Source organism: Ictalurus punctatus, chromosome 1 (genome assembly GCF_001660625.3).
Source record: "Ictalurus punctatus breed USDA103 chromosome 1, Coco_2.0, whole genome shotgun sequence".
Classification (NCBI taxonomy): Eukaryota; Metazoa; Chordata; class Actinopteri; order Siluriformes; family Ictaluridae; genus Ictalurus; species Ictalurus punctatus.
In genome coordinates this window covers 27,669,068-27,684,067 of record NC_030416.2, presented here as the reverse complement: position 1 = coordinate 27,684,067, position 15,000 = coordinate 27,669,068, and the positions used below count along the sequence as shown (strand labels likewise).

Sequence of the window (15,000 nt, the reverse complement as noted above, 5' to 3'; positions counted from 1 at the left end):
ACAGGGAGCATGAGTTTGGAAGTCCATGATGGGGTTTGGAACAGGAAATGTGGACAGATGCGTAGAGCTCCAGTCGTTTCCTTATGTGGACTTCTGCCTGTAGTGAAGCGTTAGGTCGCCGCCGCTCTTCCAAATGAAATGCTTTACTGTTCGCAGATCTATGTTAGGATCCAGAACCTTTCAGTGGAAATTCAAAGCAAAGCAGCGTTACAGAAATCCAGGTTATGAGTAACAAACAAACAAAATCATGACGAGTCTTCAAATTTCTTGAGCGTTCTGACACAACCTGAAAGTAAATACCTGAGGCAAGACCTGAGGTAGTCTTCAGATCTGTACCTGATCCACACCTGACTAAATTAGATTTGGACTCAGCTCAGGTTTGGTTTCAGGTTTTTTTTCCAGTTTGGATGAACCTTTGGATATAGCGTGGATGGTAAAAGCGATGATGGGCTTTACCTGGTCCTGACAGAGCAGCTCAATCTTCTCTTCAGCAAGCACTGCCATGTCTTCATCCTCTTTCTGCTCACTTGGCTTCTCTCCAGCTGAACCGCTCATCTGGGACTCGCTGTCTAGGTTAATGATCTTCTCATAAACATGCTCCATCACCTTTCTCACCTGGAGCATGTCACTAGCTGACAGACGATCCCTAAACACAGCCGGACAAGAGAACACGCAGACATTACAATTTGCACACGTTTACATACAGTTTGCATGGATATTTCATAAAACTTCCTGGTCTGATCTGTCTAGAGAAGATTAAGTAACTCCCAGCTACACCATGAGGCTCTAACATGCCACACAGATAAGACTGCATGGTTTTAGAACTAAAAACTAGACCAATCTAAATTCTTGTTGTCCAATTTTGTAACCAAGACTAAAGACAAAAATACAAAATTGTGCATGGTACATTCAACTTGCACAAAAAAAAGTATCAATATATTTCCCGACACCAATTTTATAACAGATAATACATTCTGATTTGACCATATTACTGTTATTCTGAGATTTCCACCTGTAACAGTAACCTACTTCTTCAATGTCTTGGCACCAGATGAAGAATGGGGCTGGAGGTAGAACGGGATTTTGTTGAATTTTGGCATGTTTTTCTGTACAAACAACAGAATAAAGACTTCAGAAAGGAAGACATTTTGATGCGCACAATTCAAAAGCACCATTTGGGTCTTTAATTGACAAATTTCGTTACACAGCACTGGTGGAAACGTCTACCCGCATTAATCTAACACTGAGAGGTCTAAATGTAATTGATTACATGACATTTAGACTACAGCCAGGATTGGCACTGGAGGGTCTTAATCACTCACATCCACTGTGATGTCAATCACCCACTGTGGAACCGTTTCATTGAGCAGCATGGACTCGGTCTCGCCTCCAGAGTCTCGGCAGAGCAACCTGCACGTACACATACACAGAGCCATATAATAATACTGAGGCTCACACCGTGCGTGCCAGTCCCTGTTTGTCCAACAAGACCACAAACAAACAAAGAAACACACCTGAACAGTGTTCTAGCTCCTGCTTCACCAAAAATGACAGGAGTGTGTGGTGGCACTTGGAAATAACCATTTCCTTTCGGTATCCTGTTCTCATGCTCACCATTCACTAAAGCAACAAACACATAGACTTAACATGAACTTTATAAGGAAATAATCTGAAGACACAGTACACAAGAAGTATCAGCATTAACAGAACGATTAGTTTCAGGCATGCTCTCTGTCTCAATTCTGAAGGTCTCTAGTTTGTGTCACGATGTACTGGAACCAAATTGTTTTGTGTTCTTGGTATGTGTTGTTTTGATCATTTCGAATCACCCCGCCTTTTGTTCCCACTCTCTCTCTCTGTTCTTCTTCTCTTATTATCTGGTAGACTAGATGTCTTTTAGTTCTTATTTCACTCGAACCTACATAATAGATGTTTTGATTTTATCTGTGATTTTTGTCTACTTTTGATTTTATCCAATCGGCATTTACCATTCTTTATCAATGTTTGTGTGTATATACATACATGCATACATATATACATACATACATATTTTATATATATATATACACATATTTTTATATATATATATATATATATATATATATATATATATATATATATATATATATATAAAAATAAACACATACAGAAAGTGTGTGTGTGTGTGTGTGTGTGTATCATTAAACTGAGAAGCTTTCACTGAACTTTGCGACGTCTTCCCGAGCTCCCCGAGACGAAATCAGCCAGTGCAGGGTCCAAATTCTGGTTCTGTGACTGGTATCGGACAAAGAACTTAACACTTACCATGGTTCAGCTCCGTTTCCTCATCCATAGGGCTGTTGTGCGTCCTGGGCCAATATTCCAGCAGGGCTTGGAGCAGCAGTCCACCCAGATTCACTACAACACACACCCACACAACAGCATTCGACTGCTATTCCATACAAAAGAAGCATACATTCACGTTCGGCTTGATTTTAACAGGTTCCTGGTACCTTGAAAATTCTAGTCTTGCTTTAACGGACATAATGTCTCAAAACAATTGCCTGGACTTTTTCCAAATCTTCAAATGTTCAGTCTCTGTGAGTCTGTGCCCATGTTGGCTCAGATTCCTGTCCTTGGCTGACAGGAGTGGAACATGATGTGTTATTCTGAATATCCACCTCAAGGTTCAGTATGTTGTGCATTCAGAGATGGTTTTCTGTACACCACAGTTGTAAAGAGTGGCTATTTGAATTACTGTAGCCTTCCTGTGAGCTTGAACCAACCTTCTCTAGTCAACAAAGCATTTCCACTCATATAAATGCCACTCACTGGATATTTTGTGTACCCACCATTCTGCTTAAACTTTATAGGTTGTGCATGAAAACCCCAGATCAGCAGTTTTTCTGTCACTAACAACAATGCCACGGTCAGTCACTGAGAACATTTTTCCCCATTCTGATGTGTGATGTGGAGATTAACTGAAGCTCTTGACCTTTACCTGCTTGATCTGTGTACTGCATGAATATGCATGTGTTCATAGTAGTGGCTGATGAGTGTATTTAATATACATATATATGTGTGAATGTGAATTTCTGGTCAGGTTAAGAAACTAAGTGTTATTCAGTGCAAGTATATTCTTCCGAACTAGAGCACCGTTTTAGATTTTTATAAATCTCTTTGCAGGTTGAATTTGGAGGTTGAACTGCAGCTTAACATAGTACACTAGAGACCTTTAGTGCCCATGTTAAGAGGCATTTTTAATGAAAAAATATCATTACACATTTACACTCCAGAATTAGCACTAATATAATGCGTCACAAACAAATATATATAAATTTTTTAATGTGTGTACATTGAAATGCTATCGATTTCACGCCCTAAGCATAATGTACACCCTGCCACACAGATTTTCACACACACTCAAATAGAGGGATGGGTTAAAGGTCAGGGACAGATGCATCACAGCACATATCACATCTGCCCAGGAACAGCCAAAGATAAGCAAGTGACCTTTACAGATCTGATCTCACTCTGTGTTTCTAAGATGACTGTTCACACATATTGCTACACTCACATTTTGGGTCTGAGCCATCTGGACTGGTAAATCCAGCATCCTTGGCTGAGACCCAAGCGGCAAAGCAATCACTCTCATCGAGTGTAATAGTCAGCATCTATAAAACAACAAACAGAAATAAATGACCAAAACACACACTGTAATACCCTGAACCATAATACTCGTGCATCATTTTGAATAACGTCAACATTATTAGGTAAATAAAAATACCATTTTAAAGATTATTACACAGTTGACTGAGACAGTGATGTGACTCACCCCTGTTTTAAGATCTACAGAGAACCAGTTGGGCACATAAACCATCTTAAACCGTTTCTTGATCTCCTCATCAAACTCAATCTTCCCCAAATCTTCAACTTTGCATGCCTGCTTAAGGAGTATGGATGAGTAACCAAGACACTGTGACAATGTTTGGATGCAAAGGAAATCAAAATTCGACAGTTCATACCTTTAACACATCCCAGTATGCTATGTTGTTGTTGGTGTCTTTGGTGAGTATATGTCTCTTATCATTCAGAATGTGGCACTGAATTATACTGGCTCCACCTAGAGGACAAATTAAGGTACTGAAAGTGTGTGCTGCCATTATGAACCTACCAGTAAACGGAAAATGATGACAAAAAGAAGATGGAAATTTGAATAGATTCACATTTATATGGTTGAAGATGACAAAATATTTTAAATACAACCTAAAAGTCTTGAAACTTCCCTATAATTATAAAGCATTAAATCACCATTAAAGACTTTGCATGGCTTTATATGTATAGTGGCCCATGAAAACAAAACGAAACAAAACAAAAAAAATGTAAATACTTTGACACGTCTACTTCAATAAAACCGAAATATACTTTGCCAAAATTATGTAGAAAAGTTATTATTCATTTCCAAAAATTGCTTAGGCTTTCTCAGGAGAACACATTAGGTAAACACGGAGCCAGTTTTACAGATCCAGCTGCACAAGTGGTCGAGGACTATGAATAAAGCCTGGTATAAAGCTAGACATAGGTTTTAGTTTTACTTTTAGGGGTAACCAGATTTTAAAATGCTGGTTGAGATATAACAAAAGGAGAAAATGCATATTGAATTAAATGCACAACCATCAGTACATGGTATGTATGTAAAGTGCATAAATACATACAGCAGTGTGCACTAAGATGCTTACCTTTAATAACCTGATCCGGCTGTGTGCACAGTGGTGTCAGGGGAGTACTGCAGTCATTGTCGTAATCGCCAGATGCTCGGAAATTGTGGATGCCCTTTAGAGACTGCAGGGTAATAGAGATTAAATGCAAATTGAGGCTCAAAGGCTCAAGGCTCAAATCTTACAAAGACAGTATTATACTGAGATTTTAGCTTTTTTTTTTTTTTTTTTTAAATTTCAAGTTCAGAGAATGTTAAGCAGGTGACAATGTGAACTAGTGGGACACTGTGCACAATCATGTTCCTGTAAGTCAATCAACACATTACTATTAGTACTCTGTCATATGATTAATGCTTCATTAATAACAGCACATGATGAAACATTCTTCACTGGGGATAATGTTCAAACAAGTGGAACTTTAAAAGTAAAAGAAAAGACAAAAGGATGAGTAAAGTTTGGGAGGGCGAGTCTATATGATGTGTCAGGAACAGCTGGGGCAGGTGGCGTCTTCATTCACGTCATCATAGAAGGCAGCTGTGCTCACCCATTTGTTAACAGTAGACTTTGTTGTGGAGACCCAGATGGCGGCCGGTGGGTCCGCTGACCTGTCCAGCTCCATCTGTCCAAGACCAAATATACATTCAGCAATTTTTTTTTTTACTTTCTTCACACATAGGTACAGTTCTTCAAACCACACTCAACAATTTTCCCTCCACACCTGCTTTTATTGCTTTTGCAACTGTCGTCGTATTTCACTGCAGCCTGTTACTTAAGGTCAAGGCGCTCTCAGGACAGTGGAAGTACAATGATACACAAATCATTACAATTTTATGGAAATTATTAGTAATTATACAGGGAACTCCAGAATTATTGGCACCCTTAGTAAATTAGCTTTTGCAACAAAAACTGGCATGCTGCATTTAGTACCTGATACCACCTACCTTCGCAAACATCTTTCTCTATCATACTTGATAAGATTTGAGAGTACAGAGGAAGGAATCTAAGCGCACTCCTCAATACAGAATCTCTCCAGATATTCCAGGGTCCGTGGTCCTCTCTTGTGGACTCTCTTTTTCAGCTCACCTAACAGGTTTTCAGTGGAGTTTACTGGGATTCAGCGAGCACTCGGATTACCATTCTAAAAGCTTGAGTCTGTGGTCACTGAACCATTTCTGTATGGATTTATATAGATGTTTTCAGTAATGGTCCTACTGGAAGATTCAACCACAACCTTTGCTTCTCGGCAGATGTATCAAGATGTTCATTTGAAATCTTCAGGTACTTAATGGAGTCTAGTTTTCAGGGCATTTAGAGGAAAGACAGCCCCAGAACATCTCAGAGCCTCCAAAAGTGGGGATCAGGTTCTTTTCTGTATAAACATCCTTCTTCCTACGCCAAACCCACCTTCAGTGTTGGTTGCCAAAAACTATTTTTGTCTCATCTGACCACAGAACCCAGTTCCAGTGTAAGCTCCAGTGGCATCTAGCAACCTCCAAGTCAAGTCTGGCGAACGTTTTTTGTTAAGAAGTTGGCACCCAATAATAGTTCGAAGACTTGCTGACCTGAAAATGCTGCCATCTTCTGCAATCTCCAACTGTGATCATTTGAGAAAATTCTGCCTGTCTAATCATCCTCCTCAATGGGTGTGGGAATAAAATACACTTGTGTCATCTTTCAAGCAAGTTCATTACAGCTCTGTTTTCTCGACTTCTTAATTACTTCCCTAAAAGTGAATTTGAGCATTTTAAGGTGTAGCTATTTTAGAGTCATTGACTAAGGGAATTTGGCCTGGATGTAACCTCATATTTATACCCCAGTGTAACAGGATGTCATGGATGACTGCTTAAGAGTTTGTAAACACTCAGATGAACATGAAAGAAACATGTTTCAGTTATATTTTATTCAAAATAATTTCTAGGTGTGCCAATAATTGTGACAAATAATTTTGCTAAAACAATATTTTTTCCTGAGAATTAATTTACTTCACATAAAGGTTAGATTTCACTATTATTTTCAGCACGAGGTTAAGCTAATTAATCACAAAGACATCTTACATAACCTTCAATCAAACTCATCTTTATTAAAGGTGCCAATAATTCTAGAGATGGCTATCTTAAGTAAACAAGATTCTTTACTCTACTATGGATGTGTGTCATGAAAAAAGCTTGGTATTACAAAGATTGATTGTAATGTTAAGTATAAATGGCAGCCTCCAGAAAAAGGACAAGGTCTCCTAGTGTTTCCCACACTTTTTTTTTTTATCTGACCTACCTTAAGGACAGGGGCCTTCTCTTCACAAATGAGCACACGTATGTCTGGACTACGCAGGTCTGTGCAGTAAATCTTCCGGTCCCGGCCCCCAGAGTAGACGTGCGTAAAGGCTTCGTTCACCTGTAGTGCCCACACTCCCTCATCATGGACACGGTACGTGGCTATACACCTCTGCTGTCCCAGTGACCACAGCCGGATCGTACCATCTGAACTACCTGACAGGCACTAAACACAGATCAGGGTGCATAGTTAATCACACTTTATTATACTGCTTCTCATAATACTTAATACAGAACAGCAAAAAAACAACTTTGTTGTTTATGTTAATGACAAAACAGAGATCTAAATGTATAAAGAGGTACAGTTCGCTATATATAGTGCATCATGAAGCTGTTCCACTTCTTCAAAATGGTATTAGAAGATCCATCACTGCATTTCAGTATTTCCATCCATCCATCCATTTTCTGTACCACTTAGCCTACTACAGGATTACAGGGAGCCTGGAGCCTATCCCACGGGACTCGGGGGACATACTGGACGGGGTGCATATCCACTGCTAGAGCACAGCACCACACACCCTCACATCCATTCACACACTACGGACAATTTAGAGATGCCAATCGGCCTATGATGCATGTCTTTGGACTGGGGAAGGAAACCTGAGTACCCTGAGGAAACCCATGAAGCACAGGGAGAACATGCAAACTCCACGCACGCTGGGCAGGGGTGGGAATCGAACCCCCAAACCTGGGAGTGCAAGGCAAACATAATAACCACTAAGCCAACTTGGCCCCCCACTTTCAGCATTTCTATGTCTCCAAATACTTTAATAAAAAGTCATGCACCTGAGTGCCATCTCTGTTCAGCAGCAATGACTTCACGTTGTCTGTGTGTCCTTTCAGCTTCATGAGCTTGGCACAGGTGCGTGGGTCCCACACTCTCAAAACCTGAGGAACACACACACACACACACACACACACACCCCTAACTAAAACAGCCCAGCAAAAGAAACATATTTAATTAAATTTATATGAAAATGTATAAAGAAAAGAAAATTGTGGCATGCCTTCTCAGTTGATCCAGATACTATTACTGTGCCCATCTGATTCATCGCCAGACTGTAGATCGAATCCTTGTTCCCACTCAGAGACGATGCTGCAGGATAAAATGATAGCAAGAGATGTTGAATTGACTGAATGAATAATGAGGTTTGATTATGTCTGGGTTGTGCAAAACTGGATTAAATTACAAGCTTTAACCTAGCTACACTACCAATAATATTAAGATCATTTGTCTTTGGTAATTTGGCATATAAAACCATGCTACTCATTATCCACACAATACACAACAGATTCAAATTTATATATAGGATATAGAGTTGTGGTCTGAAGTTTACATACACTCATCATGGACAGCAATGGGGGGTTTTCAACACAGGACCAAAATTATATATACAGGGTCAAAAATATACATAAACACTTAGATTAGTAATTTAGCGGCACTGAAAGTTCCAAAATGTCCTTTAATTTGCCAAGACCAAGGCCTCTTAATTTCCTGTTATTGATCATGATTGACTACAGCTGGCAGCTTCTCTGTGCCAACATAAAAAGGGTTTGTTTGACAGCACTCATTGGATTGACCAACACACAGTACTATGGGAAAGGCCAAGGTGTACAGTGCAGATGGTGGATTTACACAAGTCAGGAATGTCTCTTGGAGCCATTTCTAAACAATTGCAGATTCCAAGATCGTCAGTTCAAACAACTATACACAAGTACAAGTTATTGAGAAGTGTAGCCACTTTGCCAAGGTTTGGATGAAGACCCAAACTGTCACCCTCAGCTGAGAGGAAATTGGTTCGGATGGTCAGGAAAAACCCAGTAACCAACAAGGCACAGGCCTGCCATGAACTGGAAACTGCTGGAACATCTGTGTTACTGTCTACAGTCAAGCGAGTTTTACATCACCATAGACTGAAAGGCTGCCGTCCGTGAAAGAAGTCCCTGCTCCAAAATCGACACCCTCAAGCCCATCTAAAGTTTGTGGCTGACCATATGAACAAAGAAAAAGCCTTCTAGAGGAAAGTTTTATGGTCAGATGAGACAAAGATCGAGTTGTTTGGCCGCAATATCCAGAGGCATGTTTGGAGGAGTAAAGAACACGGTACCAACTCTTAAGCACGGTGGTGGTAGCATTATGCTCTGGGGCTGTTTTGCTGCCAGTGGAAATGGTGCATTTCACAAAGTGGATGGAATAATGAACGAGGACTACCTTAGAATTATTCAAACCATCAGCATGGACACAAATCGGTGTTCCAACAGGACAATGACCCCAAACACACATCAAATCTGGTTGTGGAATGGATAAAGCATACTAACATTAAGCTTTTGGAATGGCCTTCCCAAACTCCTGATCTGAACCCTATCGAAAATTTGTGGACTGTGCTTAAAATTCGAGTCAGTGCCAAGAAACCAAAAAATGTCAGTGAACTTTACCAATTCTGCCAAGAAGAGTGGTCAAATATCCAACCAGAATTCTGCTGGTAGATGGCTACCACAAGCGTCTGCTCAGGGTGAAATTTGCTAAGGGACATTCAGCTAAATATTAGGTTAAATTAGGACTAAATATTAGGTTTGCTGTATGTACAGTAGCTCACAAAAGTGAGTACACCCCTCACATTTTTGTAAATATTTGATTATATCTTTTCATGTGACAACACTGAAGAAATGACACATTGCTACAATGTAAAGTAGTGAGTGTACAGCTTGTGTAACAGTGTAAATTTGCTGTTCCCTCAAAATAACTCAACACACAGGTCTCTGGATATGACGCTGAGCGCGTGCACTCAACTTCTTTGGTCGACCTTGGCGAGGCCTGGTCTGAGTGGAACTGGTCCTGTTAAACCGCTGAATGGTCTTGGCCACCATGCTGCAGCTCAGTGTCAGGGTCTTGGCAATGTTCTTATAGCCTAGGCCATCTTTATGTAGAGAAAAAATGCTTTTTTTTCAGATCCTCTGAGAGTTCTTTGCCAGGAGGTGCCATGTTGAACTTCCAGTGACCAGTATGAGGGAGTGTGAGAGCAATGACACCAAATTTAACACTCCTGCTCCCCATTAACACCTGAGATCTTGTAACACTAACAAGTCACATGACACCGGGGAGGGAAAATGGCTAATTGGGCCCAATTTGGGGTGTACTCACTTTTGTTGCCAGAGGTTTAGACATTAATGGCTGTGTGTTGAATTATTTTGAGGGGACAGCAAATTTACACTGTTACACAAGCTGTACACTCACTACTTTACATTGTAGCAATGTGTCATTTCTTCAGTGTTGTCACATGAAAAGATATAATCAAATATTTACAAAAATGTGAGGGGTGTACTCACTATTGTGAGATTCAGTATATTTTTGACCCTGTATGTATAATTCTGATCTCCAACCACAACTGTAAAACCAAGTATGGGTAAATTTACTTACAAGTCATACACAACATACACAATGCTGAACAATAAATAGTATATAATATATAAGGAATAAAACACTACAAGACATGCTGTGGTGGGGCGTGAGGCAAAGCAAAAAGGCCTCAAAGAGCGGATACTGGAGACTCCTACCATAAATGTTGAAGTCTCCTCACAGAAACCGTCGACATATCAACAAATCAACAAAATGACGCACAAATTATTTAAATCAGTGTATATGGAAAGTCCGCCACAGAACACACATTATTAAACCTATATTCCAATGGTGGAAAGACTAATGGGTATTTTTCAAAAGGCTTTAGTGTTATGTCATAGTATTCTCCCTTCCCTTAGACATGTGGATCTGTCAGCACGATTAGGAAAGCTGTGAACCGCTAATCTCAGTACCAAACAGTGTGAAAACAGCTTGTTCAGATGAGAATACTTTTCGGAGAGGAAAACAATAGTTTTAAGATTTTAACATCAAACCACTTGCTTCTCAGTTAGAAATTTTTTGAGTTTAAAAAATAAAAAAAACATTTTTTAAAAAATGAGATAAAAAGATACTGTGATACCTGCAATATGTAATGGTTTTTGTGACATAATCAGAAAATCTATATTATATACTCATACAGCTACATAATTGCTTCTTCAGTTTAAGTAAGCTAACAGACTCACTAGTGACAGTATTATTGGAAGCAGTCAGTGCTGTTAGTGTGTTTACATCCCACAGGAAGATCTGTCTGTCCAGCCCTGCCGAAGCCACCAGCTCTTTATCTTTAGCATACGCTAAAGCTTTAACATAATCCTGTAAAGGAGAAAACACACAATTACAGGCATCAGCGTAAATTCAAAATAATCATACCTCAGTCATTAGGAATGTATTTAGCATTCATCTTCTCATCCATAAAATAATACTGCATAAGCTCTATTCAAGTTGGAATAGTTTTACACTGGAAGGTGAGGTAAGTATTAACAGAGTATCTCAGGGATTTCAGCCCTGTCCGACTGAGGCCTGCCAGTAATTTTTACAGAGAGCACACGTATGGGTCTGAAAAGATTATTTTAACTTCCATAAAATGACCGGTGGAAATAAGCCAAGGTAATAAATACACCCAATTCTAACTGACATATTTGTAAAGATCTCATTGTATCCTGTAGGAAAAGAGGATTTGTGCTTTGTCTTCACTATAAAGACATTCCAGGAAGTAGTCGATTTTGCAACTGAAATGATGCCAAATATTAAATACTATGCATGTTTAAAACACATAAAATATAGGCAATGCTTCAGAAGGACTGAAGAAATATATAGTCTACATTTATTGGGTCTGTGCACCTCACAGAGATGCTACATTTCATCAATATCAAGGCAAATGCTTACAGTTCTATAGTTTACTATTAATTCTACTTAATGTCTAGTCCAGAGGTGTCCAAAGCTTTTTCAAAGAGAGCCACATGAAAACATCGACCGATTGATCAGTTGCGCTCATCCTCCGAATATTTTTTTGCACTGCCCATGATTTGTTTCATAACGTCTCATGATAAATTCCTAAATTAAAATAAGAAAATTCTTTAATTACCTCTAAAGTCTTTTGAAATATGAGACACACAAATTTACTATGGCTCCCGATGACAAACTGTTCTTGTTTCCAGCTCTTTTGGAATCGCTCCTTCCCACTGTTAGCTTTTTGTCTGTAGCTATGACTAAAGATCATTCAGTAAATAAATTTGCAGCGTAGTCAGAGGAAATAAATGCTCTTGCAATTTAGCTGTATTAACACGGTCTACTGCCACCACCAGTTGAAAGGGAAAACTGCAACCTGTTGGCCGGCGGGCCGCATATCATACACACGTTTTGTCTCAGGTCCAGACTTTACACACCCATGGTCTAACCTAGATCATGTTTTTGCATTATATAAATAGAGAACTGAATTTTTTTTTTTTTTTAGATAGTTCCACACCTTGAGCTTTTCGCAGCTTCACTCATTTTGGATTTCTGCATTTTTTATTTTTATAAAAGCTACTTACGTTTTAGATGCAAATTCTGAACCGGTTTAAATGACATTTTAACAAGCGTAATACAGTTTAGTGGCGCAATCCTGCTTCACTAAATCCACTCTGAAATGATTTTTTGTACTCGCCTTATGTGTCCGCAGTGTCGACATACAAAATCCTTTATGTGCATTCCAGACTTTCACAGTGGTGTCTGATGAAGCAGATATTACTGTAAAATATTAATAATACAACAGAACACTGGGATTACACGATGTACAGCAGTATTGATGAGCTCCATAAGCATTGTGATACATGGCATTTCTGCAGCAGTTTGTGTCTGCATTCTGACACAGGGAATTGTTTTACAAATAACACAGCTCTTCAAGTTGTGAAACACTTCTGAAAACCCTGCAACTGTGTGGAAAGTTCAGAAGAATATATAAAATGTACAATTCATGCGATATATGATGTCATGTAAATAGGGTTAACATTCAGGCCAACGGATAGGTGTCCAGGTATACAAAACTAAAGCCACGCTCACGAGTTTTTCCGTTGCAGCAGAGGACAATGTCATTGACCCAGTCTGTGTGATGTTCCATTGATGCTATGTATGGGTCCTGCTGAAAAGCAGACAAAACCACAGCAACATCAGTGAACTTCCCATTTCTAAAAATGACACGAAATAATGTCATTAATATGCTGGCCAGACCGAAATGTTCTAGTTAGGCTTTTGTTTGCATCTAACGTTACTACAATATCAGATTAGCACAGGTGCTGAATGAAGGACTGAGAGATTGGTACCTTGTGTTGGTTGATGCTCCATATCCGGATGATGGAGTCTCGACCAGCAGTGAAGAGCCGGTTAAGAGCTGGGTCCAGCTGTAGAGCATTAACTCCATTACGGTTGTATTTCTCCACTTCATCTCTGATCACATACGACACCTGCGACATACGAGGGGGGGGGGGGGGGGGGGGGGGGGGGGGGCAGGATTTTTATTAACAAAATAAGTTATTTTCTTATACAACACAGCCACAGAGATGTTTCAGATTATTAAAGAAATTTCAACCTCAAAACATCCTTAAACTCTACTTAAACCAGCACATCTGGCACTTATCATATCATCCCACTTGAAAGACAAATCCATATTAGTGCATTCAACATCAAGTACACAAGCCTGTAGTTTGTGTATATTAGAGGTGGGCGATATGACCAAAACATTTATTATATTACATATTTAGGGTTTTGAAATATGACAATACCAATATAAGAAATGCATATTGTGATAGGTATTATCATCCTATTGCCCAACTGTTTATATAACATATCTGATAAAGACTACCTTTCTAATGAAGCAAATGTAGCGCATGTGCATCGTTCACTTTAACTGCAGAATTATTTTTAAAAGTAATAACTAAAATAAAATAAAAAATTGAAAGCAAAAAGGAATTCATATTCAATTCAATTTTATTTTCAATGGCACTTTTAACAATGGACATTGTCTCAAAGCAGCTTTACAGAAACATATAAACACAGGATACAGATTTTAAGCGTGTGAATTTTTCCGTGTTGAGCGAGCCGGTGGCGACGGTGGTGAGGAAAAACTCCCTAAGATGATATGAGGAAGAAACCTTGAGAGGAACCAGACTCAGAAGGGAACCCGTCCTCATTGGGGGAACAACGGATAGTGTGAAAGTAAAAGAAAGTTCATTATGGTTTTAATATGAAGTCTATTTGTAGAACTAGTCCACTGTTCACTAAAGGAAGATATGGCATTGTACTAGACCTAGGTACTTGTGTATCAATTCTGCAAAGCAAAGACGCCTTCAAAAATAAAAAGAATATACATTTTCATCAAAATGTACATTATAGAGCAGTAAACAATAATAAACTAAACCACTTCGATATTTGGTGTTACCACATCTTACATTTAAACCGGCATCAGGTCTCTAAAGTACACTCGAGCAGTTTCATAAGGAAATCAGCTGATAAGCTTTTCCAGGTATCACAGAGAGCCAGACATATTTCTCCTGACATGTCTGCCTCTGCCTCACTTACTTCTATTTTTGCAAATAATCACAGATATCCTTCATTATGTTTTATCTGAAAAATAATCATTACTTAAAGCGTCATTAAACACTAAACTACATTTTCTGAGATTTTAACATAGATGTTTCTATCGCACCTCATAAAAAAACAATGTTAGCATCCGTTAATTTTAATAATAGGAGAAAACTGGTTTGAAGTTTTCTGGGTTTAAAATCTTGTTGTGTCATTATAGTACATCGATGACGAATCTGTGTCTCATAATTATTCATGAAATCGTGTGTTCTTATCCTACAAGAAGACGTCGTCTCTTAATTATTCATGACAGCACGTGGTGCTTTCTTGGTATTTTCCAACATCTTACGTACGTACGTTAGACGTAGCAGATGAGAGAGGCGTTCAAATCGGTCGCAAGCGTTTGTCTGAGTGGTGCAAGAGTTCGAATGTGTTGCGTGGCTTTCCCCATGATGCTGCCAGGGCTTTTCCATCCCTTCAAATGAGTTATGTGTCTAATTCTAAACCATAAACAGTT

General features: G+C 39.1%; 1 protein-coding gene across 2 annotated transcripts in view; it reads right to left on the bottom strand.

Annotated features, from left to right (window-relative positions):
- The window catches only part of wdr48a (WD repeat domain 48a), a 20,834-nt gene that overhangs the window by 608 nt on the left and 5,226 nt on the right, over positions 1 to 15,000 (bottom strand). Inside the window, exons 2-19 of one of the 2 annotated variants that reach the window (XM_017479000.3) lie at positions 13,226 to 13,366; positions 12,966 to 13,044; positions 12,571 to 12,653; positions 11,108 to 11,237; positions 8,035 to 8,123; positions 7,814 to 7,915; positions 6,969 to 7,193; positions 5,242 to 5,316; positions 4,719 to 4,821; positions 4,005 to 4,102; positions 3,815 to 3,922; positions 3,557 to 3,653; positions 2,305 to 2,397; positions 1,515 to 1,620; positions 1,323 to 1,410; positions 1,030 to 1,106; positions 457 to 646; positions 1 to 177 (exon numbers count right to left, since the gene is read on the bottom strand). The exon at positions 1 to 177 is cut by the window's left edge and continues 608 nt beyond it. In XM_017479000.3, the coding sequence (XP_017334489.1) occupies positions 82 to 177; positions 457 to 646; positions 1,030 to 1,106; positions 1,323 to 1,410; positions 1,515 to 1,620; positions 2,305 to 2,397; positions 3,557 to 3,653; positions 3,815 to 3,922; positions 4,005 to 4,102; positions 4,719 to 4,821; positions 5,242 to 5,316; positions 6,969 to 7,193; positions 7,814 to 7,915; positions 8,035 to 8,123; positions 11,108 to 11,237; positions 12,571 to 12,653; positions 12,966 to 13,044; positions 13,226 to 13,366 (1,980 nt within the window). In that variant the 3' untranslated portion in view covers positions 1 to 81. The remainder of the gene's footprint in view (positions 178 to 456; positions 647 to 1,029; positions 1,107 to 1,322; positions 1,411 to 1,514; positions 1,621 to 2,304; positions 2,398 to 3,556; positions 3,654 to 3,814; positions 3,923 to 4,004; positions 4,103 to 4,718; positions 4,822 to 5,241; positions 5,317 to 6,968; positions 7,194 to 7,813; positions 7,916 to 8,034; positions 8,124 to 11,107; positions 11,238 to 12,570; positions 12,654 to 12,965; positions 13,045 to 13,225; positions 13,367 to 15,000) is intronic. The other variant, XM_017479007.3, reaches the window with a different exon arrangement.